General features: G+C 41.2%; 1 protein-coding gene across 1 annotated transcript in view; it reads right to left on the bottom strand.

The window, feature by feature from the left end:
• Syne1 (spectrin repeat containing nuclear envelope protein 1) overlaps positions 1 to 27,250 on the bottom strand; it is a 471,659-nt gene that overhangs the window by 319,571 nt on the left and 124,838 nt on the right. The window contains exons 12-16 of the mRNA XM_075949874.1: positions 24,602 to 24,709; positions 19,312 to 19,449; positions 18,139 to 18,303; positions 4,203 to 4,315; positions 3,501 to 3,669 (exon numbers count right to left, since the gene is read on the bottom strand). Coding sequence (XP_075805989.1) covers positions 3,501 to 3,669; positions 4,203 to 4,315; positions 18,139 to 18,303; positions 19,312 to 19,449; positions 24,602 to 24,709 — 693 coding nt within the window. The remainder of the gene's footprint in view (positions 1 to 3,500; positions 3,670 to 4,202; positions 4,316 to 18,138; positions 18,304 to 19,311; positions 19,450 to 24,601; positions 24,710 to 27,250) is intronic.

Consider the following 27,250-nt stretch of genomic DNA (forward strand, 5'->3'; position numbering starts at 1 on the left):
CATTTGTTATTTCAGACTTTTATTGGCCTTTGTAATTTGGACCCCCCCCCCTTTTTTTTGCTAACTACGGACACGTGCCATTGGGACACGTTTGTCTGGGAAAGCCATTTTCAGAGGAGGCCCTGCTGGGGCTCCCTTTCACTGTGCTAGACTACCTCTCAGGAAAATACACATTTTAAGTAAAAATGACAAGGTTCATATGCTTTAGTAAATATCTGGTGAAAACTGGGTTTCTGAATCAAATGCACTATTAGCACAAATGATAAGAAAAGTTGAAGTAACACTTATGACTTTGAAGCCAAACATTGGGAGTAAGAATATTTTTCTGCCTTCAAAATATAAACATACTAAATTAAAAATTCATTAATTTCCCTGAGAGAGAGCTAGGCAAGATAATCATAAATCCTATAAAATTTAATCAAGGTTGATAATTTACATTAAAAAATGTTGTCAATTGTAAGATAAAAATAGTCATGTTAGTCATGTTATTTATGTTGAATTTTGCAATTTCCACAATCTTTTTTTCATATGAAGACTAGAAATGGTATATTACATTTACATAGCAAAAATGGACATTACATGTTAATTAGCAAGATCACTGTAAACAATTCTGAAATCAATGTATCTGTAATCCCTGATCAATAACAAATGTTCTAACTTTTAAATATTCAATGTTTGAATTTTAATTTAAAATTTTAAATATTAAAAAAACTATTATTATATTTATTTATTTATTTGTCTGTATGTTTTGTCTGTCATCAAATGTGTGCCGTGGTGTATTTGCGAGAGCCAGGGGACAATTTGAGGGAGTTGCTTCTCTTCCCTTCCCCCCAGCCATGTGGATCCCTGACTTACTCAGGTTAGAAGGCTCTCTGGCAAGAGTTTATCTGCTGAACCACCTTAACGACCCACATGGTCTAATTTTTTCACAATTAGCATGAGTGTATTTTTCAAGGATTTAAAGTACTCATTGGCTTATACCCCAGCTAGGAAGCATAGTCCATAATTCTCCAACCCTAAAACACGTGTTTCCTTTTTCTTTTGCATGTGATTCATGTCTCACTGGGAACTGACACCAAGAACAATGACTCTTCGTAGCTTCAGTATCATTTTGCTTATTAGAAAACACAATAACGCACCACGTTTATTTTTTAAGTAAGGAAGGAAAGAATTAGATGCCAACAATTGTCCCTACAGTTCAGTGAAAATCTTTATACTTTTTGAAATGAGCTGTTCTGAAATGAATGATTTTCCTTAAAACTCTAAAAGGATGAGGGACTCTTTGCGGGGCGTGGCACAGAAGGAAGAAGTGTAGGAAGTCTACCCTGTCGAAGAATTGCTTTATTGTGGGTGGTGAGCCTCGCCTTTTATAGATGATCTATCTCTCCAGTCCAGAATCTCTGATTTTACCACCACCACTACCATCATGATAAAACGGGAAACACTCAGGAAAGACAACATCATAAAAACGTCAGTCATTCCAGAGTCCTGGGGGTCATGAATGACTAGGACACAGGTCCCCATGACAGCATTTCAGTCCCCCTCAGCTTTCAACCATGTTGCCATGGCCACAAACAAGCAAGAGGGGCAGTCAAACTACCATAGTGTGCAAGAGCAAAACATCGCTCAATTTGAAACATATTACAAAGAACTAATATTTATGAAGCAAAATTCTTTAATTCACTACAATTCAATAAACATCAATAACTTTGGTCTTGAAGTTGGCTTTTTCACAGGTTATGTATTTAGAGAGTGTTATTGGCACCTGCCTGCCAAGAAAGGTTTCTGATTTGGAAATATCTAGACTCCAATTCGGACTCCAGTTTCTTCCCATGTGTGTCACCGTGAGCACAGGATTGGGACACAGAAACACCCGAGCCAGCTGCACACTGCTGTATCAATGTTTTACTGTATGCAAAAACACTTAGCTGGCAGGGTCTTCCTTGAGGGAGAAAGGGAAGCGCTAAAAGACACACAGTCATTGGAATTATTCAACCAAAAGGACCCGAAAACCACTTATGGATGCTTTAACTAGGGCCTCTTCACTAGGATACAGTACACCCACAGTGGAAGCTGCTGGGATGTAGGGTGATTGTCCATCTCACACAGAGGAGAAATGTGCAGAGCAGTTTGAAATTAGCCTTTCAGTGAACTCTACGGAGTGGGCAGGAAGTACTGACTTTTTGTCGTGAACATCAACTCTCTATTTATATATCTCTCGAGAAGCTTGAGGAGAATTATTAATATCATTGTTTTGGAACATCGACCTGGTAAGGCAGCCCTATTAGGTACCCAAACCTGATTGGCTGTTCGTAAATAGCTGGAACAAAGGATGGAGCCCATGTAATTAACTCCTGGGCACAGAGTGCATTGTTTGCCATGACTAAAGCTGAAGATACGAATTTATTCCTCCATTTAATATTTATGAGACTGAAGCATTTACTAGAATTTTAAAAATGGATTTCCTTTCCTTACCAAAATAGCTACAAATGAATAAAGAAAAACATCCTAACAGAGTTCAGTTTTGGAAACAAATGTTTTCTAGACCATTTTAGTGGATCTAGAGAGAAGGACTAACCACCTCGTTAAAAATAAAAAATCTTTTTGGTTTGTTTCAAATTCACATGTAGCTCACATATCAATTAAAGGACAAAATGAAAATATAAGAAAGCTGATGATGTTTCCAAGAGTCTGGCAAAGGAGACGACTTTAGTATGAGTTAAAGCATATTCTCTGCAGCTCACTGTGACGTTAGGAGTTTAGTGATTCGTAATCTGGAATCTGTGCTTGAACAAACGTCAGAGGACAGGACAGAGATGCAGTGCTAACATGAATACTTTCCATCAAAGGTTGCAAAGAATTTGTGTAGGGGTATGATTAGCAGACTAAGGGGAAATAAATGGACTTTATTAAACATAGTTTATTAACTGTATGTAAAAGGGACAGCCACATTCTTTCAATAAATTTGGGCTGTTGTTCTAGATAGAGTTGGGATTATCTAGACCAGAACATGAGTACTCTTTAAAAGTTCAATTTGTACAGAGATTTGTAGACAAAATTCCCCTATTGCCTGGGTACACACAGGCATAAGTCCTGGGAAGAGACTCATGCAGCAAATCTAACATGTGGACAATCCCCATGCAGACATTTTCTCCCATTGGGAGCACAGAAGGCTGGAGGATAATATAGTAATGCAGTCTTAAAGAACTAATGGGGTTTTAAGTAAAGGCATGTGAGTACACACACACACACACACACACACACACACACACACACAACCCTTTTCGTCAGTAATAAAGCTCCATCCCTAGGTTTGGGGGACGGTTATTGTTGGGAACCCTCCCAAAGTCAGAATTTGCAACAACAAATTCCAAAGCAACCAAGCCGATCTTTCCAGGTGTTTGTGAAAAGCTCCACACCTCCACTCCCACCCGCTGGACAAAGCGGTGTTTCACACTTTAAATTCAAGGTGGGACTCTGTCTGGGTGCGAGAGACTCACGATATAGCTTTGCAGCAGTAGCTCCACGGACTCTCGCCTTCCATACTTGATGATCCAAGACTTCAGTTTCGACTCGGCGAGGACCAGCAGGGACAGCAGACGGTACTTCAGTTCCAGAAACTCCATTTTCATTAAGTGCAGCTCGGATGTGGAGGACACAAAATGAAACCTAGGAAGAGACAGGGAGAATTCACAGGATGTAACTAATAGTAACTGGGGGAGGCTAGCCGAACCTGTTACACCGCCGCCTCCTAAACTCTCGCTGCTCACGGTCAGGGCATTCGATTCCTTTCTTAGCTCGGGCTTCAAGGGAAAACAGGATTGATTGAAGTCCTTGGTTTAGCTCTCTCCTCTGCTAACACATCTCTCATCTGTTTCTTTTATAAGCTGTTTTTGCAATGTTACATAATGTTCCTTACAGTATTGAATAAAAACACAGCCTATGATGAAGAAAGCGTTTCTCTGATCTGCAAGCTGTGGGAACGTTCCAACTCACTCTCTGCAGTTAATAATATATTAGCATGTTGGCACTCGTAGCGTCTGTGTGGGAACCCACTTTGCATTTACCAAATGTAAGCATCCCTGTTAAAATTATAACAATTCATTTTGGAAGAGAAAAATGTGAGAAAAAGAATACGAAGGCATCCATCTAGCGTTTTTGTTTTTTAAAGAGCCCTCAGATAAAAGAGGACGCTCTCTTACCTCTCGGCCATGTCCTCTAGCTGATCAGGAGGCATCGGGATCCCATTGACAGATCTGGTCTGGTAGATTTCATGGAACGCTCTTTTGTGGGCATCTGTGTTTTGAAGCAGATCCTAATACACAATTAGAAAATTTTTTTTTTTAAATGAGGAAACATGTTCCCAAGAGACTGAGAAGCATAATTTTCCGGCTCTGCTGATGAGCCAATGTATTCAACAATTTGTTCCTGCCACCACGTTCTCAGGCAGCCGGCGCCTGTCACAGGCTTTTACCTGGAACGGCAGTCCGTGACTGTGGAGAAGCCACTCTGCTGGAGCTGTGTCTAACCATCCCCGTATCTTTTAAACACACATGACACTTGCCCAGCAATGCATTCAGACCTCTTAAAGGTGTAAGACCCAAGGCTGTGTGGTCACCGCTAGAAACAAACATCTCAGTGTTTTGCCTGGGGTTTGGAGATGCGGGGGTGGGGGGGAATTCTTTGATTGTTTGATTCCCCCCCCCTAAAAACTAAACACAGCAAACTTAACCCCTTCATGCTAACAGGGCTTAGCTTCCCTACTGTTATTTTCAGCTGGAATTTGTGAAGTCTACCTTAAATACCATTTGCCAGTTACAATAGACTTTGAAAATATGGTCTGGCAAGAAAAATTTTTCAAAAGTACGGGAAACAACCTCCAGGTGGCCTCCAGGTAATCACCGGAGAAGAGATCAAATGCAATGCTTATCAACGTTGTTCCTCAACTTTATACAGTGGCTTTCCCGTTCTTTAGGTTAATATGAATCTTGATTTGTCTATTGTGTATTTTACCAGCCACACACTTATGTATAAAAAAAGCACATCTTTGCTGCCAGTCCAAGCTCTCTCTCTCTCTCTCTCTCTCTCTCTCTCTCTCTCTCTCTCTCTCACACACACACACACACACACACACACACATTCACAAGTCATTCACACCAGATGGTGGGATTTTTGACCCCCAGAGGAAAGAGGAGACAGGGCTGTTTTCAGAACAGCTGTCGTTGGTGAACCCTGTGGCATTCTCCCAGCTTTCCAGCGTGCCGACACACCTCCAAGAGCATATGATCTTGGCTGAAACTGCCCTCAAGTGACTTCAGAGGAATTCTTACCTTCACAGTTACCTCTCATTTAGTAGAACTGACAGTTTTAATACTTAAGTATTAAATACTTTAATACAGTAAGAAAATTCTTGACAAAATAAAGCAAATACAAACATGTCACAGACTTGCAAAGGAATTTCTACAGCTACCATATACTACTTGTTCCTAAGAAGTGTGCCCTATCACTGCAAAACATCTGGATAGTAGGAACAACATACTACGTTAATTTCACTGGGTTTACAAGCAATGCAACTGTTTAGGTCTCTCATTCTTAGCAAAATATGTCCCACAATGGGATCACAACTATAAGTAAAAAACAAAATAAAATTTCAGACGGTCCAGAGCAGGCATCAACACAGAATGTAGGATGCTGGACTTTGAGACATAAACAAGATGAGACACTAGAAATGGATTTCCTTGATGGGGTTGGAATCTCTTACAGAAAGGCTAAGGCCAGATTCAGAGAGCATGCAGGAGCAAGGGACGGGTAATAGTCACCAAGGTAAGGGACTAGCTACCAAGAGTGACAGCCAGGGAAACACAGAGCCAGGAAAATGCCAGCCATTCTATAATGAACGTTAGTTTGTAAGTTGGAAGGAATCCTAGTGATTAGAGATGGTTCAAATGTGGGTTTTCTATATTGTCAAATACCTATGGTTGAACTTCTAGGAAGACCACAGCATCCCTGTGACTTACAGCTTCAGCTCAGTAGAGGGAAAGCTGTAGAGGAGGGGAAACAAGCTGTGTTGGGTGCAGTGATGGCTGCCTGCTATGCCAGGACCTGGGAGTGCTGTGAGTTTGAGCCTGAGCTACAGGATGGGACTTTGTCTCAAGAAACCTAAAAGAACCAAAGGAACAAAGGGAGAGAGAGATAGGAAGAAATCCTGGGAGAAAAGTAAAACCAGACAAAAACTTCTCTTTACAAATAGAAAAAAAAAGGGAAAGGACAAAAAGAAAATAGTCAAATGATTAATATTCAGGTATAAAATATGCTATGAATAAATACAAAGTACATAACTTTATATGATAAAGGCCTGAGATTGTCAGGTTAGAGGAACAAGCAAAAGCAGTTACATGAGAGATAAAAGAGCATATTTGTATGTAGATGAAGAAAAAATGAAAGGGAAAGTTGTTTTTTTTTTCTTTTTTAAGAATAAGAGAATAACATCTACCCATTAGGACAATAGGAAGGCTGGAATTTTTAGATTATAAAATACATTAGGAAGATTTCATATGTACCATAAATAATTACAATAAGTAATGAATGTATTGATAATCAGAGTCCCACATTAATAGAAGATGTATTAATTCAGAGACTGAATGTACATAGTAAATGTCAAAATATATAAAAACTGATAAAGCAGTATAAGACTAGTTGGTCCTGGGCATGGCTGTGGGAGAGCTGGCCCCACCCCTCATCAGTTGCTGCTATTTGAAGAGCTAGCCCCACCACTCGCCTGGGTAAGGTGGGAGAGCTGGCCCTGATGGTATGGGTGTGGAAGAACTGGGAAGCTGCCAACTCAGCTACCACCCATGCCCAGATGCTGGGCTTTGAGTTGGCCTGTGCCAACATCTATCCCATCTATGAGATGTTGGAGCAGGTGAAAGGGTCCTGCAGAACCCAGGTTACAGAATCTATTTGATTCAGGGCAACAGCAGGATATCCGAGGGGTATCTCAGTCTACTGTTGATAGTGCGGTAAAAGCCAGGGTCCTCAAACCAGACTAAAGGCTCATCACAGTGAACATTTGCAAGTAAAATTTGTTAGACAGAGGGGTAGACTGTGGGATGCACCGTGGCATGTTGTAGCTTCCATGATAAGACTTTTTTTTTTTAAATTTTAGTTTTCTGTTTTCTTTTGGGGAGGTTACAAGGGTAGAGGTCAGATATGAAAGGACTAGGAAATGAGTGGAATTGGAGTACATGATGTGAAATTCACAAAGAATCAATACAAAATTATGGGGGAAGCCTATAATAAACAAACAGTATAGAAACTGGCAAACCTACAGTGCTGTGGGAATTATCAACATACCTCCTTCAGTTACCAAGAGGGAGCAAAAGAAACAACTGGATCCCACATTGTGGAGTAAGGGAAGTTAATGAGGGCCCAAAAACGATGAAGAAGATGGGAAAAAAGAATATCAGTGGAGAGAGAAAACTCCTTAGGGATGCCCAGGGCAAAGATATCATGGTGGACTATACTTGGCTCTGAGGCCATCATTTCTGTGAATTTTCACCAGTCTCTTATTTAAATTAAAACATCAACATTCCCTCTCCTTTTTGTCCCCAAATCTTTATTTGCTTATTTACTACATTTACTACCTTTATCTGCATCCTTTAAAGACACTGAAAGTCAGGGATCAGTGATGGAGGTGGGTCTTGTATCTTATCTGTTGCTAAGTAATAAAGAAAACTGCTTGGCCCTTTGATAGGACAGAAAATTTGATAGGCGGAGTAAACAAAACAGAATGCTGGGAGAAAGAAGACGAGTCAGGCAGTAGCCATGATTCTCCCACTCCAGACAGACGCAGGTTAAGATCTTTCCTGGTAAGCCACCTTGTGGTGTTATACAGGTTATTAGAAATGGGTTAGATCAATATGTAAGAGCTAGCCAATAAGAGGCTGGAACTAATGGGCCAGGCAGTGTTTAAAAGAATACAGTTTCTGTGTAATTATTTCGGGGTATTAGCTAGCTGTGCGGGCAGCTGGGTGCCAGGAACACAGCCCCGCCGCTCATATCACAACAGATCAGTGTCTCCCTTCATGAATAAAACTAGATCATGAATACTCTGAACACTACTTAATGCTGTGCAGGTGCTCACTAAAAGTCTATTGAAAACTAGGAAAGACTAGAGACAGAGAAAGCTAGGTAAGTAGGGAGAAGAGTGGGAAGCCAAATGAAAGAAGAGTTTCATGGACACGGAAGTGCTTTACAAAAAGTCTCTAATGGATGAAGAATGAGGGTGGCTAAGAGCTGGCCAGTGGATGAGAAAGCCGATCTTGTTCAACTTGACGTGGGTCACGCAGTAGTGATGGTTTATTATAGTGGTTTTCGGAGGAAACATGGGACTCAAAAAGGAGACACAGAAAAGTCTTAAGAGTGTATTTGTGTAAACAGAATTAGGGCATTTGCACAATAGCTGATAAGGCAGGTAGGGTGAAGAAAAAGACTTAAAATGGGAGGGAAAAAACTCTGTCTATGAACACACGTGTGTGTGTGTGTGTGTGTGTGTGTGTGTGTGTTGTTATGGGGAACCCGATGGAGAGGGATGTATAAAACAATGGAACAGGGAAATGTAACTGTGTATCCTTCAAAGGAAGGGGAGAATAGTATCTAAGGCTCATGGAGTGACTGGCCCTGGTTGGGAGCACAGATGGTTCATCCACAGCAGCAGAAGTAAGGATGGAGTATTTGGGCACAGATGCAAGTAGGTGGGTTGATGTATTTGTGGGAGCTTGCGGAAATTCTTTTCTGATTGCTTCTATTTTTCTTGGGGAAACAGGAAGCAGTGCCATCAGCTAAGAGTGAGGACAGGGAGGAGGTGTGGAAGGCTGAGGAGACATGGTATGAAATAAATGTCCCAGAAATGGAGAGGGCTTGGAATTAGGAAAGGCCTTGTGACTGTTACACAGCCTTGGGAGCCCAGTTGGGTTAGTCACTGTGTTGGAACGTGGGGGTTCTCCAGCCTCATCAGCTGCCTGTGTGGGGGCATGGTCTATGCAGAAACTGTTTTTAATCAGAGTTATATTTTTACCAGGCTAGAAAGAAAAGGTGAGACATGATCAATGGAATTGAGGATGAACCCAGTGAGTGACTTTTATGAACCAACACAAAGGGTAAAGGATGAAATAAAATTAAAGGCAATAGAGTCAAATGGTCATAGCGTTAAGAATTAAGGGGTCCAGGTGGATGAAAACTTTCTTGATTGGAGACTGGATTGCTTGACAAAGCAGTTGTGGAGAGTTCCAGCTACTGATGATGATGATGATAGCTAGGATAATGGAGAGTGTGGTGGTGGTCAGGCATGGTGCAGGATCACCAGAGAAGAGGCGAAGGTATTGAGAGATCAAGTAGTGTGAGGATCATCTATGGGATGTTGAACATTCTAATTATCATGCCAGGAATCACCATCAGGAAATGAAACTCGCAAGAAGGAGAGAAAATTACTTGAGTGGTTAATAGTACAAGGAGTCTCAGGAGATGGTGGAGATAGAATACCATTCTCATGGTGTGGGAGGTCCTTCTGTCTACGTGTTGCTTTTACTGGTTAATGAATAAAGAAACTGTGTTGGACCTATAGCAAGGCAGAACTTAGGTAGGCAAAGAAAACTGAACTGAATGCTGGGAGAAGGAAGGCAGAGAGAGGGAGGGAGAGAGAGAGAGAGAGAGAGAGAGAGAGAGAGAGAGAGAGAGAGAGAGAGAGAGAGGGAGAGAGATGCCATGGAGCCGCCACCTGAGTCAGACATGCTAAAATTTTGCTGGTAAACAACTGCCACATGGCAATACACTGATTAATGGAGATGGGTTAAATTAATATGTAAGAGTTAGCCAATAAGAAGCTAGAGCTAATGGGCCAGTAGTGATTTAAATAATACAGTTTCTGTGTGATTATTTTGGTTCTGGGCACCAGGGCAAACAAGCAGCTCTCTCCTGCAACATTCTCATGGTTCCTTAGTACTTGAAATTCTTGCCTTGCCAACAAAGTATGACTCCTGTTAAACGCAACATGTCAACAACTTTGTGGGCACTAAATGGAGCTTGGAACTTCAGACAATTATGTGGCTTTGAGTAATGCATTTATTTTTTTTCCTGCCCATAGTAAATCTATCTACAGAAGAGGGTGGCAATGTTATGTCATATCCTTTTGTTAAATGTTCAGTAAAATTAGTTACTTAGATTAAAACATGATGTGGGATGTCCTTCTGTACATGTGCTGCTTCTATTGGTCAATGAATAAAGCCACTTTGGCCTATGGCAGGGCAGAATATAGTGAGGCTGGAAGATAAATAGAGAGAGAGAGTAGGCAGAGTCAAGAAAACGCCATGTGGCTGCTGAGGGAGAAATATGCAGCTGGAAACTTACCAGTAGGCCACAGCCTCGTGATGATACACAGATTAATAGAAATGGGTTAATTTAAGATGTAAGAGTTAGTTAATAAGAAGCCTGAGCTAATGGGCCATTTCTATTTATCTGTCTATCACCACAAGGCTGTGGCCTACTGGTAAGGTTTCAGTGGCATCTTTTTCCTTTGGCAGCTACATGACATCTCCTTGACTCTGCCTACTCTCTCTATATATCTCTTGCAACCTGTCTATATGCCGCCCTGCCATAGGTCAAAGTAACTTTATTCATTAATCAATAAAAGCAACACATAAATAAAAGGACATCCCACATCAGAAACATGGCTGAATCCTCCATACTCACCTACAAGGGATATTTTCTCTTTCTAGAGAAATGAGCATAAAGCTCTCTAGACAATATGAAGAATTACAGAGCTATACTTTGTATAATTAATGTACTCTGATAGAATATACATATTAGTTAACTTAAAAATACGATAAAAAAACAGGGTTGCTCATGGGATTTGCCGCCCTCTTCTGGCCTCCATAGGCACACACACACACACACACACACACACACACACACACACACACACACACACACACAGAAGCATAAAAATAAAATAGATAGTAAAAAGAAATCACCACAGAACTGTTTATAAGGAGAATTATCTGCAATATACATTTTTAAATACTTAACTTGTACACTGGCAACATAGTAAGTGAAGAAAACATGTTATATAAATATACTTTTTCTTATGTGGTGAGTTCATAAAAAATTAAGCATTCTAGGTTTCCATAACATGTTTAAGTTTTTTGAAATCAGAATTCCTTTTCATACTAAAAAGACGAGCTAATGCTTTCAAACATCCTGTTTATGCACACAGACTCCCCTGGCATGCTTTTCTCAGGTGGCTGATCTCTTACCAAGTCTGATATGCCTGCCCAGTTGGATTATATCACACACGGATTGTGTGCTACTGAGAAAAGTTAGGATTTTAATGAAAAATGATCCAAACTTCCTGTCTTCACAGTTCACTTTACTGTTAAGTACCTAATAAGTATACTCTGAATAAATTAGAATTGATGGCATAATTGCAATGATGCTCCATGACCATGCTGCTCTAACTGCCTGTGACCAGGTCTATGGAGAGGTCTGCCTCAATAAAAACCATCATTCTGTGATCCACCTGGACTTGTCCTCTGCTTGCTTCAATTTTCTCATTGTCTGTTTCCCCCTTCGCTTTATATCCACATCTTCATGATCACCCATTCCTATGCATCTCCCTAATTTCCATCTTATCTGATCATTATATCTTGTTTATCATATTTGGGTAGGTGGTTGGATGGCCAGCATAGGCACATGCATGCTCTTTCTGATTCTCTCATCTCTCTGTCTCTTTCTCTTTTGCGAACTATATATCTACTATATCTATCACCATAATAATCTATCATAATAATAATGTCTATCATAATAATCTATCTTCTATTTATCTATATAATAATAATCTATCTACTATCTATCTATTATCATAATAATCTATCCTATATCTATCATCATAATAATCTATCCTATATCTATCATAATAATAATCTATCTTTCATCTATCTCCTGTCTGTCTGTCTATCTATCTATCTATCTATCTATCTATCTATCTATCTATCTATCATCCATCTTCCTCTCATCAGAATGGCTCATATAGTCAGTGACACGCACAGAGGACCATGTGAATCATCCAACTGAAAAAAGTCATTCTGTGGGAAAATTACCACCATCTGTGGAACCTTCTATAACATTCTAGCAAATGGCACACACTTGCATTTGTTCTGTGCTCAAGGTTTTAGTGCATAAACAACAGTCACGTGGTGTTTGTCATACCTCCGATTTGGAGGCCCCACCTCCTACCATATGCTTTTCCCTCCCCAGCGCTGGAAAGCTACCATGGAAGAAACCTTTGATGGAAACTTCTTTACTCACACACAGACCCACAACTCATGCACATTCTACATCACATTTAAAATTCTAAGGTAACTTCTTTTGTGTTAGACACATTAAGTTAAAATACTTTCAGTTGTTACTTATTTTATAGGAAATTATTACATGGGACACATACTTACTAATCTGTGAGAATGGTAGTTTCTGTGTACTCCTGTTTAGAACTTTTCTTCCATTTGTTTGTACTTTGTATCCCATGATGCAATGGGCCCAGGGCTTCTCATTCTGAATGTGTGATGTGTCTTGAACTTAGCTGAGACTTGAACTTTGGCTCCTCTACAGCCTAACCCTACAATTACTGAGACAGAGGCATAGACAGGAAGATCCAGACTCGTGTGTGTGTGTGTGTATGTGTGTGTGTGTGTGCTTGTGTGTGTATTTGCAGAGATAGAAAAGACCTCAGAGTTACACTGTAATTTGAAAAAGCAGATGACAGGGAATTCTGCATGTCTGTTTGTGCAAATTGATAGTGTCAGGGAGAAATGTGGAGAGAGATAATAAGCAAATCAAAAGTTTTCTGAACACAGTCACTCATGAATTAGGACAGGGAGCCCAGGAACAAACGATCAATTCATTTTTGGCAAAAATACCCAAAATACACTATTGGAAAGACAATCTATCTCATTGACAATTGGAAAAGTATGATAATGGATCCTCTATTTCACTGCTTGTACAAGAATCAGCTCACACAGACTTAAATAAAGGAGCAAATACTATAGAAGACAAAAACCAAATAAACAAAAATACCCCTGTGAGAAGCTTAGAGTGGCATGCATGTTTAATCCCAGACCTCAGGATGCAGAGACAGGCAGATCTCTGTCTCTGTAAGTTTGAGGTTAGCCTGGTCTATTTATCAAGTTCTAGGCTCTCCAGGGCCACATAGTGAAACACTGTCTAAAACAAGAAGAAAGAAGAAAGGATGGGAGGAATGAATGAATGAAGGAATGAAGGAACACAGGCAGGCTGGCCAGTGGCGTTAGGTGTAGTTTGCTAGAACCCCCAAAGCACAGACAACAAATGCAAAAGGAGGCAAGTGGGATTGTGTCAGGCTAAAGGGCTGTAGAACAAGGAAAATCGCTAACAGAGATGACCAGAAACAAGTATTTGCCAGTCATTTACAGAGTTAGGGGGGCTTAGAAACTCTCTCTATGACAAATTGCCAGATAAAATCTAGTTAAGGAGAGGAGGTTTATTTAACTTGAAGATTTAGGGACTCCTGTCTTCCATAGTGGGAAGGGTATGGAAGGCAACTCACAGCATGCCCACTAGACAGCATAGAACATACTTCGCCTTTTCTTCCACTTGGGCTACATGCCTACAGGAAAGGGAGCTGCCCATAGTCAATGAGATGCTTCTCCCCTTAGTTAATCTTATTTGGCTTGCCCTCCCAGCCTCCACCTGGTGTACTTTACTAGCACCCTAGGTACTTCTCAAGCCAATCAGGTTGACAGTCAAGATCACCCACCACCAGGGGCTAATATAAAAAAGAATCAAGGAACTTAATCAAAAGAGAGTAAGAAACAAATACCTCTGTTAAAATTGGCCGGGCGATGGTGGCGCACGCCTTTAATCCCAGCACTCGGGAGGCAGAGGTAGGCGAATCTCTGTGAGTTCAAGACCAGCCTGGTCTACAGAGCTAGTTCCAGGACAGGCTCCAAAGCCACAGAGAAACCCTGTCTCGAAAAACCAAAAAAAAAAAAAAAAAAAAAAAAAAAAAAATGACAAAGGACTTGGGCAAAAAAAAAAAAAAAAGACAAAGAAGTAGATGGTAGATGGCTGAAAAAAGTTCAACATACTGAGTGATTATAGGAATCTAAATTCAAACCACAATGAGATATTACTGCCTGCCTGTGAGTGTAGCTATTATCATAAACATGGAGCATAACAAGAGTTGGTGGGGATATGGAAAGAAGCAAAGCCTTAGATAGTGTTGACTACAATATAAATCAGGGCAGTCACTTTGGAAAAGGAAGCTTTGCTGAAAAAATTGAAAATAGGAATTCCAGAGTAAAGTGGAGGAATAGAAGCTTATTGGTGGAATGAGAAGAGTCAGGACAACACAATATTCCAAAGAGTAAAATGGAGAAAGACCCCAAAAAACAAGAAAGGAGTCAAGGGGACAGCCCAAGGCAGAGAGTAATGGAAAGACGACAGAGAAAGTGGCCCCCAGCTCTAGTCCCAGCTGTGTGGTTTGTGGCAGCAGACAAAGCCTCAACCACAGTGTAGGCCTGATAGGGTTGCCAGTCCTAGATGCACGAGCGGTGGATGGGCCTCTCAAGCTTCAACGTCAATGTGGGGTCTGGTGTGACATCAGAAAGCAGAGCCATTTTGACACTACCTACACCTGGGGGCTACAGCCAGGTTCACAAGATATGAGAGGAGGCATATTGGAACTGAGTTACCCACTCAGACCTGAAATCAAGGCACAACCTTGGAGGCTGGGCACATCGTGTTCCAGTGGCTGGATGGGAGATGCCACAACAGGCGTTCACAGAGCAGAATGTGCGTAAGCACAGAGTGACTGAGAAGCGTGGGTCTCAACGAGCTTGGGCCAGAGAGGACTCGGTGATCAGGGCTGTTACCTTCATTGTTTCTGGGTGATTGCTGTGAAGGTTGAGGGCTCCAAGCTGAGGCAGGCAGGATATGCCACTGCCTCACTAATATGTTATTTGGTGCTTAGGATGACTGAACTCTGAACAATTGCTTCATTTTCCCAGCGGGTGATTATGGGCAGGACTTGAAAACCCTAAAACCCAGAGACAAGATACTTTATGGCCTCCATTGGAGAGCTGTGTCCTGTTTTGTTTATTATCCTGCTCTCTGATGCGCTTGGTGATGCCCCTTTGGCTTGGATGCGTGCTTTCTGCATGTTTACAGGATGGGGCATTCTGGAGTGAGTGGAAACCTTCCCAGGATACAGGTCATGGAGGTCATATGGGCCAGCACAGTTCCCAGGACACAAAGAAAGAAAGCTCCTAAATAAAATCAGCCTGGAGGTGACCACTGACTCCTGACAGGATCATGTTCAAGCCATGACTCACGACTCCTCTTCCCAAACTTAGCAGGTTCCAATATCAGAGGGGATGGAAAATGGATTTTTGAAAATCCTTTGTCTTTAAAAAGACACAAAAATTAAACAAACAAACAAACAAACAGGCTTACTTTCCTTTTTATTCATTTTAGTGTTCTTTCTATAGCATCTTGCTTGAAAAAAGCCACTCAACTTTTGTTACTCAGCATCCCACCAGCTCAACTTTATTCCCACATTGCCTTTATTTTTTGATCATACTTTTGCAGCCAGTTCTTTTCTTTTTCCACTTATACTATTCTGTTTTTTCTTAAACCCTCTTCTTTCTCCCTTTCTTTGTTTCAAAGATGATCATTACTTTTACTTTTACTCATATTTAACTCCATTCGTATTTTTTTATTCTCCATTATCTCTCCCATCTCCTCTCTGTCGTTCCTGTGAACGAGAGTTCCTGGAGAGAAGATATGAGCAAAGACTGACTGACTAATTACAGCTGCCATGGTGTGGAGAGGTCAGGATGCTGTAGATCCAGGATGTAATTATTAATACCTTATCTTGGACTCGCTTTGACCCTCCCCCTTTTAACTCTATGAACGGCCATTTCTTGACACCTCTTTACAGGATATTCTGCGGTTCACAGATTTAGAAAGAAAACCATCTCAGAATTTTTCAATTTGCAGATAAGTAGCTTCCACCAACCCCAAAACTAAGAATGTCACTTGAAAGTATTTGAGGCTGTAGCAGAGTTTCCTCATCTTTCTCTAACTTGTTTCTCTGATGTTACCATCAAGGCATTTTTAAAAAATGTTTATATTTATAACTCTCTTTGTACTGGTTGCTATAAAAACTCTGTGAAACTGGAGCATGGAACCTGGGCCAACCTAGATCCAAGCTCCCCAAGTCACGGTCACTCAAGTATGGCTCCAGAACACACTATCTCTTAACCTCTTCACAGTAAGAACTGTGTATTTTGTGCAGACAGTGGAATACTTGTTTGCTTTAATGTATTGTTATTGTGTTTCTTCTGTTATTTTCCTTATCCCCCTTGGTCAACGGAAGGCCAGAGATGAAGCCCAGAACTCCATCCTTGTGGAGCCTATGACTTCAAGCCTGATTTCAATTGTCCTGCCACGTTGGATTTTGTTTGGTGATGTTGCTGTCATGGTATTTATTTCTTTTCCCTGGGTAGTACCAGCTATTGAGTCCTCAGGAGTAACTTGTCAATGATAAGATGCCCATGTGGAGTTAGAATAGATATTCCTTGCCCTACAAACGTTGTATACAAATTGCTAACATCAGAAATACAAATATATACACACACATCATTTATTTTTTTAGTCAGGGCTTCTCTGTGTAGCCCTGGCTGTCCTAGAACCTGCTCTGTAGACCATGGTGACCTCAAACTTTAAGAAAAGTTAAGAAATTGGAAGTGTCTGAAGGCAAAAGTGCAAGTGGAGGTGAGTGACGGTGCTACACATCTGTGCCAGGCTGCTAGATGAGTTGGTCCAGGCTCTGTCTACTGAGATCAAACGGCAAGGCAAGCGTCTCTGTGTCAGGAATTCCAAAGCCAGGGTCTCAGGTGCATGACACAAAGATGCCATGAATTTGGTTTTTGATCTTTCAAATCTTTTAAATTGTATTTAATCTTTTGATCTTTTAAATAGTATTCCCCTCAGGTAATCAAAAACACATCAAACGGTTGACAGAAAAAATATTTTTGATAATAACAGGAGGAGAAATCTCTACATATCAGCTCGTTTTTCATATACATGCTAAAACAGAAACACAGAACAAAAGGGGTAAGAAAAATACACGGTTGCATTAATGTTTGGTCTATTAAAAATAGCATTCTTAGTGATTTAGGCCTGTAGTGTTATAAAATATTTGAGAACAGTCACACACTAATCACACACAGGTCACCAAAGTCCTCAACTGTATCCCAAGGCCTTTATTCCCCACGCACAACTAAAGAATCAGAACTGGAAGTTTTGTTTGTCATTCTTTGAGAAAGAATACAGAGATGAGGTATAGAATCAATGGCCAATCATATTAGTACATAAACTCATATCATCGAGAAGCTTATCTTTTTAAAATAAAAAAACATAGCCTATAGTCACAGAAATAATTATGGCTGAAGATATGAAAACCTACCCCAGAGTTATTGGAAGGTATTTTATGAAATCAATGTACTGAAATCGTCAGTAATGAGTACGGGCAAGAAAACTACTGCTTCTGGCACCTTCTGGGAGGAAGATCGTGAACTATGGAGGGTGGATGTTCAGAGGGGCACACCTGTGTGCCTTCTCATGAGGCTGCATCTCTGGGGACTCCAAGATGTGACCATCCTGGAAAGGTTTCTGTGGTAGCTTGAATAAGCATGGTCCCTACAGGGACCACATGTTTGAATACTTGGCCCCTAGTTAGTGGAACTGTTTGAAAAGGATTAGGAGGTGTGGCTTTGTTGGATGGCGTGTGTCGCTGGGGAGGATTTGGAGATTTCCCAGTTAGTTCTCTCTTGAATGCTGCTTGTGGATTAGATGTGAGCTCCCAGCAACTGTCCCAGCTTCATGCCTGTCCTCCTGCTGCCGTGTCTCCCCTTGTGATGGTCTTGACTCTAACTACCTGGAGCTGTCAACACCCATATTAAATCCGTCCTTTTGTCTCATGCCTTATCCAGGGTCTTTTCATGGCAATAGAAAAGTAACTAAGACAGTTCCTAGGCGGAATTTTACCTTATGCTGTTCAAGCTTCCGCTGTATCGTCTTTGCTGTTTCTTCATGGACCTGCTGAATGGTGATCTCTTCTCTCAGGGCCACCTCTGCCCTGTATAGCCAGGCACCTATAGTGCCCAGAGGTGCAGGGAGAGATTTGTCCAGCTGTATATGCCAATCAAAGAGCTGAAACAGGAGAATAAAATGTCTCTGCTATAGAAAATAATTCCAGAAAATTTCCCTAAAACTTGAAAATCCACAGAAGACTCATAGAGGGTCTGGGAAGAGAACTCCAAGAAGGGAGGTGCTCACCCCACAAGCATCAAGACCTGAGTTTGATTCCTGGAACCCACACAAAATACCTTGTGCTTGTAACCAATCCTAGCTCTGAGGAAGAAGGGACAGGTGGGTCCCCAGGCCATCCCTCATCAGATTTAAAACCTCTAGTTCTGTGAGAATTGCACACGGCTATGCATGCAACTGCATGAGTGTGTGTGTGTGTGTGTGTGTGTGTGTGTGTGTGTGTGTGTGTGTGTGTGTGATTGTGCTTGCACACACGGATATGCTCATGTACACACTCATATACATGAGAATGAGGGGAGGGGGAGAGAGAGAGAAAGCAAGGTTGATTAAATAAAAAAAAAACCCAGGCTAATTCAATAAATATGGTGAAAGGAAGTATTTCCATAGCCTGACACTCTGAGCAAGAGAGGGAACTAAAGTTGCAGTAAATTTTGAGGAGACAAAATAATGTTAGACACAGAAGGGCCTTGCTAGAACATGTAAGTGACTTTTGTCTATGGGAAGAACCTAGTGACTACTGGTTTCGGTGTGATAAAAGTCACACTGAGTGAAAGTGACCAGGCCTGCCGACAAGCCCAGAGGTTGCAGCATTAATTCACCAGATGTGAGAATCCCACTAAAATCTCCTGTACCAGCAGAAAGGTCTTTCAGGACTTCTGTCTGTTCCCTGGCTGATGGCAGTCTTGTCTGGGATAGGGAAGCAGGGCAGTAGCTGCTATAGCAAGCACGTCCAGCAATGCACAGGGAAGCCTGACCAGAGGGCAAATGTGCTCCCACATTTAACCCTTTCCAGCCTCAGCCAAAGGGAACAGACCCTGATGCAATCACCGTGAGAAAGACAATGAAGCGGAGCTTGGCTGAGACGCACACATCCAGAGGAAACTGACTTACCCTGGAGGACACTCTCTCCCAACACTGTTTCACCAAAGCCTGGTCAAGCGACAGTTTGCCGTCTCTGTGCAGTGGCTGTATCAGATGTTCCACCTGTTTCCTTTTGATCTCATACTGAACTCTGAAGTGCTTAAATGACTAGAAGAGGAAACACAGAAACAATACAGCAATGAGCCCCCAAAACCAAAGGCGAAGAAAACCACATCCCCTAAGTGAGGATCCTTTATGGTTGGAGAGCGCTCAGCTCTGTCACTGAAAACATTACCAACAGCAGCCGTAACATTGTCTGCCTGAGACCTTGACCGTGTTTGCTATTTTCTTCACATCGTCCTTTCGGCTTGGCAAAGACAAGCAGCAAAAGCAGGACTAACTCTTAGAAATTAAGAAGTCTGTGCAGAAACGGATGGAAGTGGGAAAAAATAAATGATGCTGAGTGAGCTCACCAGGCTCAGGAAGACAGACACGGGCAGCTGGCTTGCAGATGCAGGTCCCACCTCGGAATACTGGGCTTTATATATTTAACCTGTACTTCATTTAGAAGCCAGGAAACAAGAAGGGGGCGACTGAAGGCAGACACCCACAGGATGGGGGATAGTAAAGGATGGGTACCAGGGATGTAGAGGGGGAGGACACTGGGAAGAAAGCAAGCACCGAGGGGATGCGAAACAAGGAAATGCGGTATTGGGGGAAGGATAAACTAAAATGAAGGGTGCATGGGAAAGCTGCATAGGAACCTATGATCTTCCACACACCACCCACCCAATTCAATTTGAGGGGTAATACAACACAGGAGACTCAGAAGGAGAGATGGAAGAGCCTCAGGGTTAAAGGGTTAAATTGGAATAGAGGTTTTGGGGAGATGAGAAAATAGGAGGTTGGATTAGCTGAAACTAAGGATACATGATTTAGCCATATGGAAATCAACTAGTTTGTAGTATATATTTACACACATGTGCACACACACACACACAGAGAGAGAGAGAGAGAGAGAGAGAGAGAGAGAGAGAGAGAGAGAGAGAGAGAGGAGAGAGAGAGAGAGAGAGAGAGAGAGAGAGAGAGAGAGAGAGAGAGAGAGAGAGAGAGAGAAGTTTGAACAGAAGTACCCTGCATAGGTTGACGATGCTGCTCCCAGAAGGCATGGGTTATGAAATGAAAATCTCAGTCTCAGGCATAACCTACCTCCTCAGGCCACTTGTAGTGACATTTCACTTGTATTTTAATAAAGAAAGCTTGCCTGACGATCAGAAAAGTAAAACAGCCACACTGACCAGCCTTATAGACCAGGCAGCAATAACACACACACATTCAAACCCAGTAGACACACTAGCTTGCTATAGAGACCAGGTGGTAGTGGCACATGCCTTAAATAGAGAGGATTATAAAATGGGAGAAGACAGCTCTCAGGCACAGTCTTATTCTGAGATTCCTGGAGGCAGCATCGCCTTTTCGGAGTGAGGTAGTTTGTTTTTAGGATCTTTAAGTTGAACCCCAATTTCTCTCTCTGAGTTTTTGTCAATCATGTTTCAGCCACTGTTTTGTGTGTCCACCATAAATAGATGGCAAGACCTTATTTCTGAAGACACCACTGACTTGGTTACCGGACGTAGAGAAATCTCCCTACCTCTCTCTCCTGGCTCACTTACACAGCACCACCAGGTGCTGAGAAGGCTGCCAATGAGACAAGACAGCAACGCTCTTATCCAGTGATGAGCAGGGCCTGCTACAAGAATGGCCCGCTGGCTGGAAGTGTCCACTGGTGTGACGTGGCATGACAGACGTTCTGAGGTTAACAAAGTGCTTTCTGATTGTGCCCACTCCACAGGTGGGATCTTGTGTCCATTACTATAAAAGTTATCCAAAGCCCCTGGCTGGAGATCCCACACCCTATCAGAAAAATCTCCTGTTGTTTCTGCTAAATGGACATGCTGTCAAACTGCATTCTACATATTTTACGCTTATGCTTGTAGATCTGGGCTGCTCTCAACTTTATAGGGACGCTTCTCTTTTCAGTGGGTCATGGCTCGTGCGGAGATTCACAACTGGTCTAAGTGAAGAGTAGAAATTATTCTGAGTTCTCTGCTGTATAGGGGAATCTGTCTCAACGTCCCACCATCCAAGGACCAGGAAACTTCGCTAAAGAGGACAGAGAGAAGGTGATCACTGATATACGGGATGAAAGCTGTGGGGTGCCCACTTCTGAACATGACATGCTGATGTATTTATCACCTCGCTGCAGCTCTCATGACCTGCGCAAGTTCAAGCCAGTCTGATTTCTCAGAAAATTAGGAAACATCCTTCCTCAAGACACAGTAATACCACTTTTGGGTATATATCCAAAGGATGCTCAATTGTGCCACAAGGACATGTGCTTAACTATGTTCATAGCAGCTTTGTTTGTCATAGCCAGTACCTGGAAATAACCTAAATGCCCCTCGACTGAAGAATGGATAAGGAAAATGTGGTACATTTACACAATGGAGTACTACACAGCAGAAGAAAAATAATGACATCTCGAATTTCGCAGGAAAATGGATGGAGCTAGAAAACGTTATTTTGAGTGAGGTAGCCCAGACACAGAAAGACAATTATCACATGTACTCACTCATAGCTGGTTTTTAATCATAAAGCAAAGAAAACCAGCCTACAAACCACATTCCCAGAAAACTTAGACAACAATAAGGATGCTAAGAGAGACTTACATAGACTACATGGGAAGTAGAAAGTAGAAAAAGACAAGATCTCCTGAGTAAATTGGGAGCATGGGGACCTTGGGGGAGGGTTAAAGAGGGAGGGGTTAGGCAGGGAGGGGAGCAGAGAAAAACGCAAAGCTCAATAAAAATCAATTTAAAAAAATCAAGCCAGTCAAAATTCCAGCTCGGAGGGACCTGAGGCCCCACCCTGAGCTGAGGAGCTATTGACCCTGATGGCTCCTGAAAGGGAGGGACTCACTCTCCTTTATGGATGGCAGCTGACAGTTTGCTCATGCTCCAGTATGTGGTCACACACTTACGAACACAGAGACAGCACTAGTTGGACTCAAGAGGTTATCAATAACCACAACGAATAAAAAAAAGGCATGAAGGTGGGGAGGGATGGGGTGAGGGGCACTAAGGAAAGTTGGGGGATGGTAGTGGCGGGTGCATATATATCGCATGATGCTTGAAGCTTTTACAGAGTAAACCATGACTTCAAAATTATTTTAAAGCTTTAAAAAGGACTGATTTCTAGTTAAGTAATTTATTAACTAGTTCATGTTTGCCAGAAAAGCATACTTAAATACAAGTATGAATTTATAAATACTAATGAACAAAATAATTGCTTTATCAAGAAGTATTATTATTTATAGTACATCATATTACTATTTATAATATATATTATACGTCAAATAATGCTGAATTAAATATACCTAGATTTACTAATTCTGTATAAAGAGGTTTCCTTCTGGTTTTATTACTTACATAATAATCATTTAATTTTATACTATACAACTTTTAAGTATGCCACAGAGTATTTAAAATTTCATCATGCATAGACCTAACCATAGGCTTGAAACTAATATAAAAATAGTTTACCTGAAGTTGTACATTTTTCATAATAAACTAGCAGATCTACAAAGTGATTCAATTCACAGATGTGAATTGAAAACTAACATTAATTGTAAATTTGAACATCTAAAATATGACTCCACATCCAGGTTTGAACTGGAAATGCCATTAAGATGTACATTAGATTATGGGGCAGGGGAGTTCTACAGAGTTCATAGACCCTGGGGAGAATTTCCTTTATTAACTTGCAAGTTCCCCTGAAGAACACTAGGGGGAGCCGACGAACACAAATGTGACCATAAACTCCATCTCTGACTTAATGGCATTCAGAAGCTACAAACATGTAAAAGCAGTCTTTAATTTTGTCCCATAGAATTCTGTGTATGGAAAAAACTGAAGATGTGTTTCTTCTGACGAGTCAAATAAGAAGAAAATGCAGGTTATGTAATGCGAACTTGAAAGAGAATTTTCCCCACAAGCAGACTGCGGAGAGTCTTCGGCCTTGTTTTAAACGCTGACAGTCATAGGCACCAAAGGGGACTTTCTTTTCATACTTTGTTTGTTTGTGTGTCTGTTTCCTGATCCTCTGATTTCCTCTGATAAAATAATACCTGGTGCTTCTTGGAAATCTAGTGTTTGACGATTTGTGTTAGCGCTAAAATTTACCAACAAACAAAACAAACACATCTCCTCTGTTTCTGTACTGTTTTCAGTTTGCTGGAGTCATCATTTTATAATGCAACTCATCACAGAGAATTTTATTTTGGGGAGAAGCAGAAGATTACACTGAGTTTCAAAGCAAAAGAATCCATGGAAACTAAGCACACATCTATTGTTGTGCCAAGTTAAAAAAAAATGACAATGATTGCATGGCCCTCTAAATTGGGGTATATTTATAAAAGTGTATGATATCCCACAATCGCGCTTTGATAAGTACTTTATTGTCTGCCGTGTTGGATCTCACATCACTGCACACTTTTGGTAGAACAAAAAGAAAAAAAGAAAAAAAGAAAGAAAGAAAGAAAGAAAAGAAAAAAAAGAAAGAGAGGAAAAGTGGCTGAAATAAACGGGTGGAGTCTGTGAGAGAATGTGGCTCAGAATGTGTTACATTCAGCTTGCCCACCGAAATGAAGTGGAATTTGAAATGGGAGGAAAATGACAACACGGCAGGGAAGAAGTCACAAGTTTTTAATGGGAAAAGCCTGCTGTGGCAAGATCTCCTTGGACGTGTAAATTGAAGGCAGAAAGTCAGCTGCTGGCGTCCTGAGGAGACTGGACACAGCCCTCTGCCTCAGCTCAAGGCCCTCTGTCTGGAGACTCATCCCCTCAGGCGACCCTCAGCAGATACTTAGGAAATTCTTTTGTAAGCTCTACTTGTTTTAGTAACTCTCGTTGGTCTCGAGTCAGTTGTTGGTTGCAGTGGATTTCTATGTCTGTTGACATCTGAAACTCCAAGGGTCTTTGAGAAGAATGACTCTATCTTTTTTGTTCCGCGTTGTGGATAAGATCGAGCTGTCAGAAATGATGACAGCTCAGCCCTCTGTACCGAGGGCACAGTGCAACCTCAAGGTACCTGCTTAGGTAGAATCAGTATCGTTCTCTCAAAATTTAAGACAATGCCTGGTACTTATTTAAAGAATCTTCCCAACAGTATGATTCAGAAGACTAGATATACATTCCATGACTTATCTTCATCTTATGCATGAAAAGCTTTTGAAACATCCAGCTCTCTTTCCCACACTTACCTGATATCTGTCCTGAAGGTTCGACTCTGTCATCTGTGCTCTAGTCAAATCTCTCTCAAACTGTTCTATCCAAACTTTAGTTTCCTTCAAAATTAGTCTGTCTTCTCTCTGGAAACCAGGAAACATTGCAATGTTATTAGTACTGTATGTACAATTAATCTCTGATTACAATCAGTACTTAGTACACACCAAATATTTTCTGGTATTGCTCTTCTCCTTGTTCTTCATCTTTTTTGTAGTATAAGAAACAAAACTGATTCCAGATAAAATGTCTTTGAAGTACTAAAATTATCTTTCTTCTTTTCCCCTTTCAACACTAAGGGAACGTTCGTGTGGACTGAAGTTAGAGCACTAACTGATTAAATAAGGAAAAACGTGCTCAAAATAGAAAATCTTGCATCCAAAATATATCCAGAAAAGGTGGTGTCTATAAAAGAGATACAAGCCTGGGGGTGCTTCGCAAACACCAGTAACTGATAATCCCGGGAACTGCTATGAATGGAGTAAATTGTGGTTGTCAAGGAGTCATCAAAACATTAGACAAATACCACCTACTACTATTTTAAATATGCTATTACTGTATTTACTAAATGTACAGAAAACACACATAGACCATTCACTTTTATTTCCTGCACCCTTGCTGCATGATTCTTATTGTCGATTTACCAAGTCATCTGCAGAATGAGTTGTCCAGTATTCATCCACTTACCCATATCTACAAACACAGAAACATTCCAGTACCAACAAAGTGAAAATTCTAATTTTTCATGGGATTTCATTTCTTATAGGAATGCCAAGGCAGATAGAAACTGATTTCACATGGTTTTCGTGTATGCACTTGCAAACGGCTTTCAGGTACAGCATCTTGCTGGCCTGACTGATCACATACCCTTCTTAGTCTTTAGGAGACAACTTGAAGTCCCCTATTGTTATACCCTGGACAGAGAGAGGCACAGAATATTGGTGTGATCCATGACTTGTCCCATCATTGGGTCTGGTAGATATAGCTCTCTTTTTCCTAGACAGCTCTTTCCCCGCTTTGCTGAGATCTCCTCTGAGAACTTCTTTCTGAAATAGAGCAGTTTTCTAGGCTAGTTTATCTCAACATTTAAAAGGCATTACACTCACCTGGAGGGATTGTGACAGCCCAGGTGAGCCTGGCTCAATAGATGTGGGAGACACTCAAGAATTGCTATCACAAATATTCGGGTGACCCCAGCTCTTGTTTCAGCACACAGAGCCACAGGGAGGACTGCCCTCTATGAACCTGAAGCAGCCTTAGCCCCTATACCCATCCTGCCTGATGTCTGCCATTGCTTTCATATCCAGTGGCTAACGTGCAGCTTGTCACTCCGTATCTCTCAATAGATGGCAATGGAATAATGATGAACTGGTTGTGCATTTATTAAGAAAACCCTGAAACTGGGGCCAGCCTGCAGAACCTCAGCTCTCCCCATGATGTTCTTTTGAATGAGCAGGTGAATGTAATCAAGGTCACGTTTTTTTATGAGTTGATTTTCATGAACACAATGAACCTATTAATGAATGCACAGCTCTGATCTGCGAGGAAAAATAACCCCCGTCTATCTCCCAGGAACAGGAAGTCAAACTGGCCACTCCTCCTCCCCGGCCTTTGTCTCAGTGAACTAAGAACGCCACCGCCAGCCTTCTATGGTAGGTATCTTGTCAACTTCTGACATACCCTGGGAACTGACCCTAAGAACAGCTGCTGTTATTAAATGACATGACTTCAGGAGTCATCGGGGGATTGTGCTCTGAAATGACGGCATTAGAGTCTGTGCAGCAGAGGGCCCTGGTGGTGGGGAAGAAACAGACCTTCTGAAGAGGTGAGGGGGATGCAGCTACCCTTACACTCAATATCTCCTTTTGTAATAGGAAAATGAAGTTCTAAACAACACCAAGAGTCTCATAAACTATTGGTTCAGTGGCTTTTCTTCAAATGGTGACTTCCACATGCATTTGAAAGATACAGAAGTCTCTTTGCCTACATTTCATCCAAACACCAGCACACCAAACTAGCTTGATTATCAGCATTACCTCCTTTTCTCTCTTTTAAACACAAAGGCACCCTTATACTTTTATGGCATACTTATAGAGGCAAAAACTTAGGCTGTGTGGATCAGGAAACAAAAATAATTTCATACTTGACATAAAATTAGTTACTTCTAGCCTTTTATCCCCATGTTGGCATAAATCTATTGCAATAATAGATATTCATGCCCAGGGCCTAGAAATTATATAAAGAAATATGTAGAAGTTAAAAGATAGGCTAAGCACTCAACAACTTGAACACAAGCATTCATTTTGCAAATACTTCTACATGTATGTAGCGTTTACTAAATATATGGACTTTGACCCAATATTGAGCCAAAGAGATGTCCTCAGACTGGGGACAAGCTGGATTTTTACTATTTTCAGTGGTTTTCTGCTTCATATTATAAGATGTCAAAATAGTCACTTCACTTGCCTTCTACTTTGTATATTACCTTTCAGAAAAGCCAACAGAATCACCACGGACCTCTTTCTATTAGTGCTGGTAAGTACATTACTTGATACCATATTAAAAATTAGTGGGCTTAGGTAGACACTAATATTTAGTCACATAGACACATATTATTTGTTATGCCA

Source organism: Microtus pennsylvanicus, chromosome 1 (genome assembly GCF_037038515.1).
Source record: "Microtus pennsylvanicus isolate mMicPen1 chromosome 1, mMicPen1.hap1, whole genome shotgun sequence".
NCBI lineage: Eukaryota > Metazoa > Chordata > Mammalia > Rodentia > Cricetidae > Microtus > Microtus pennsylvanicus.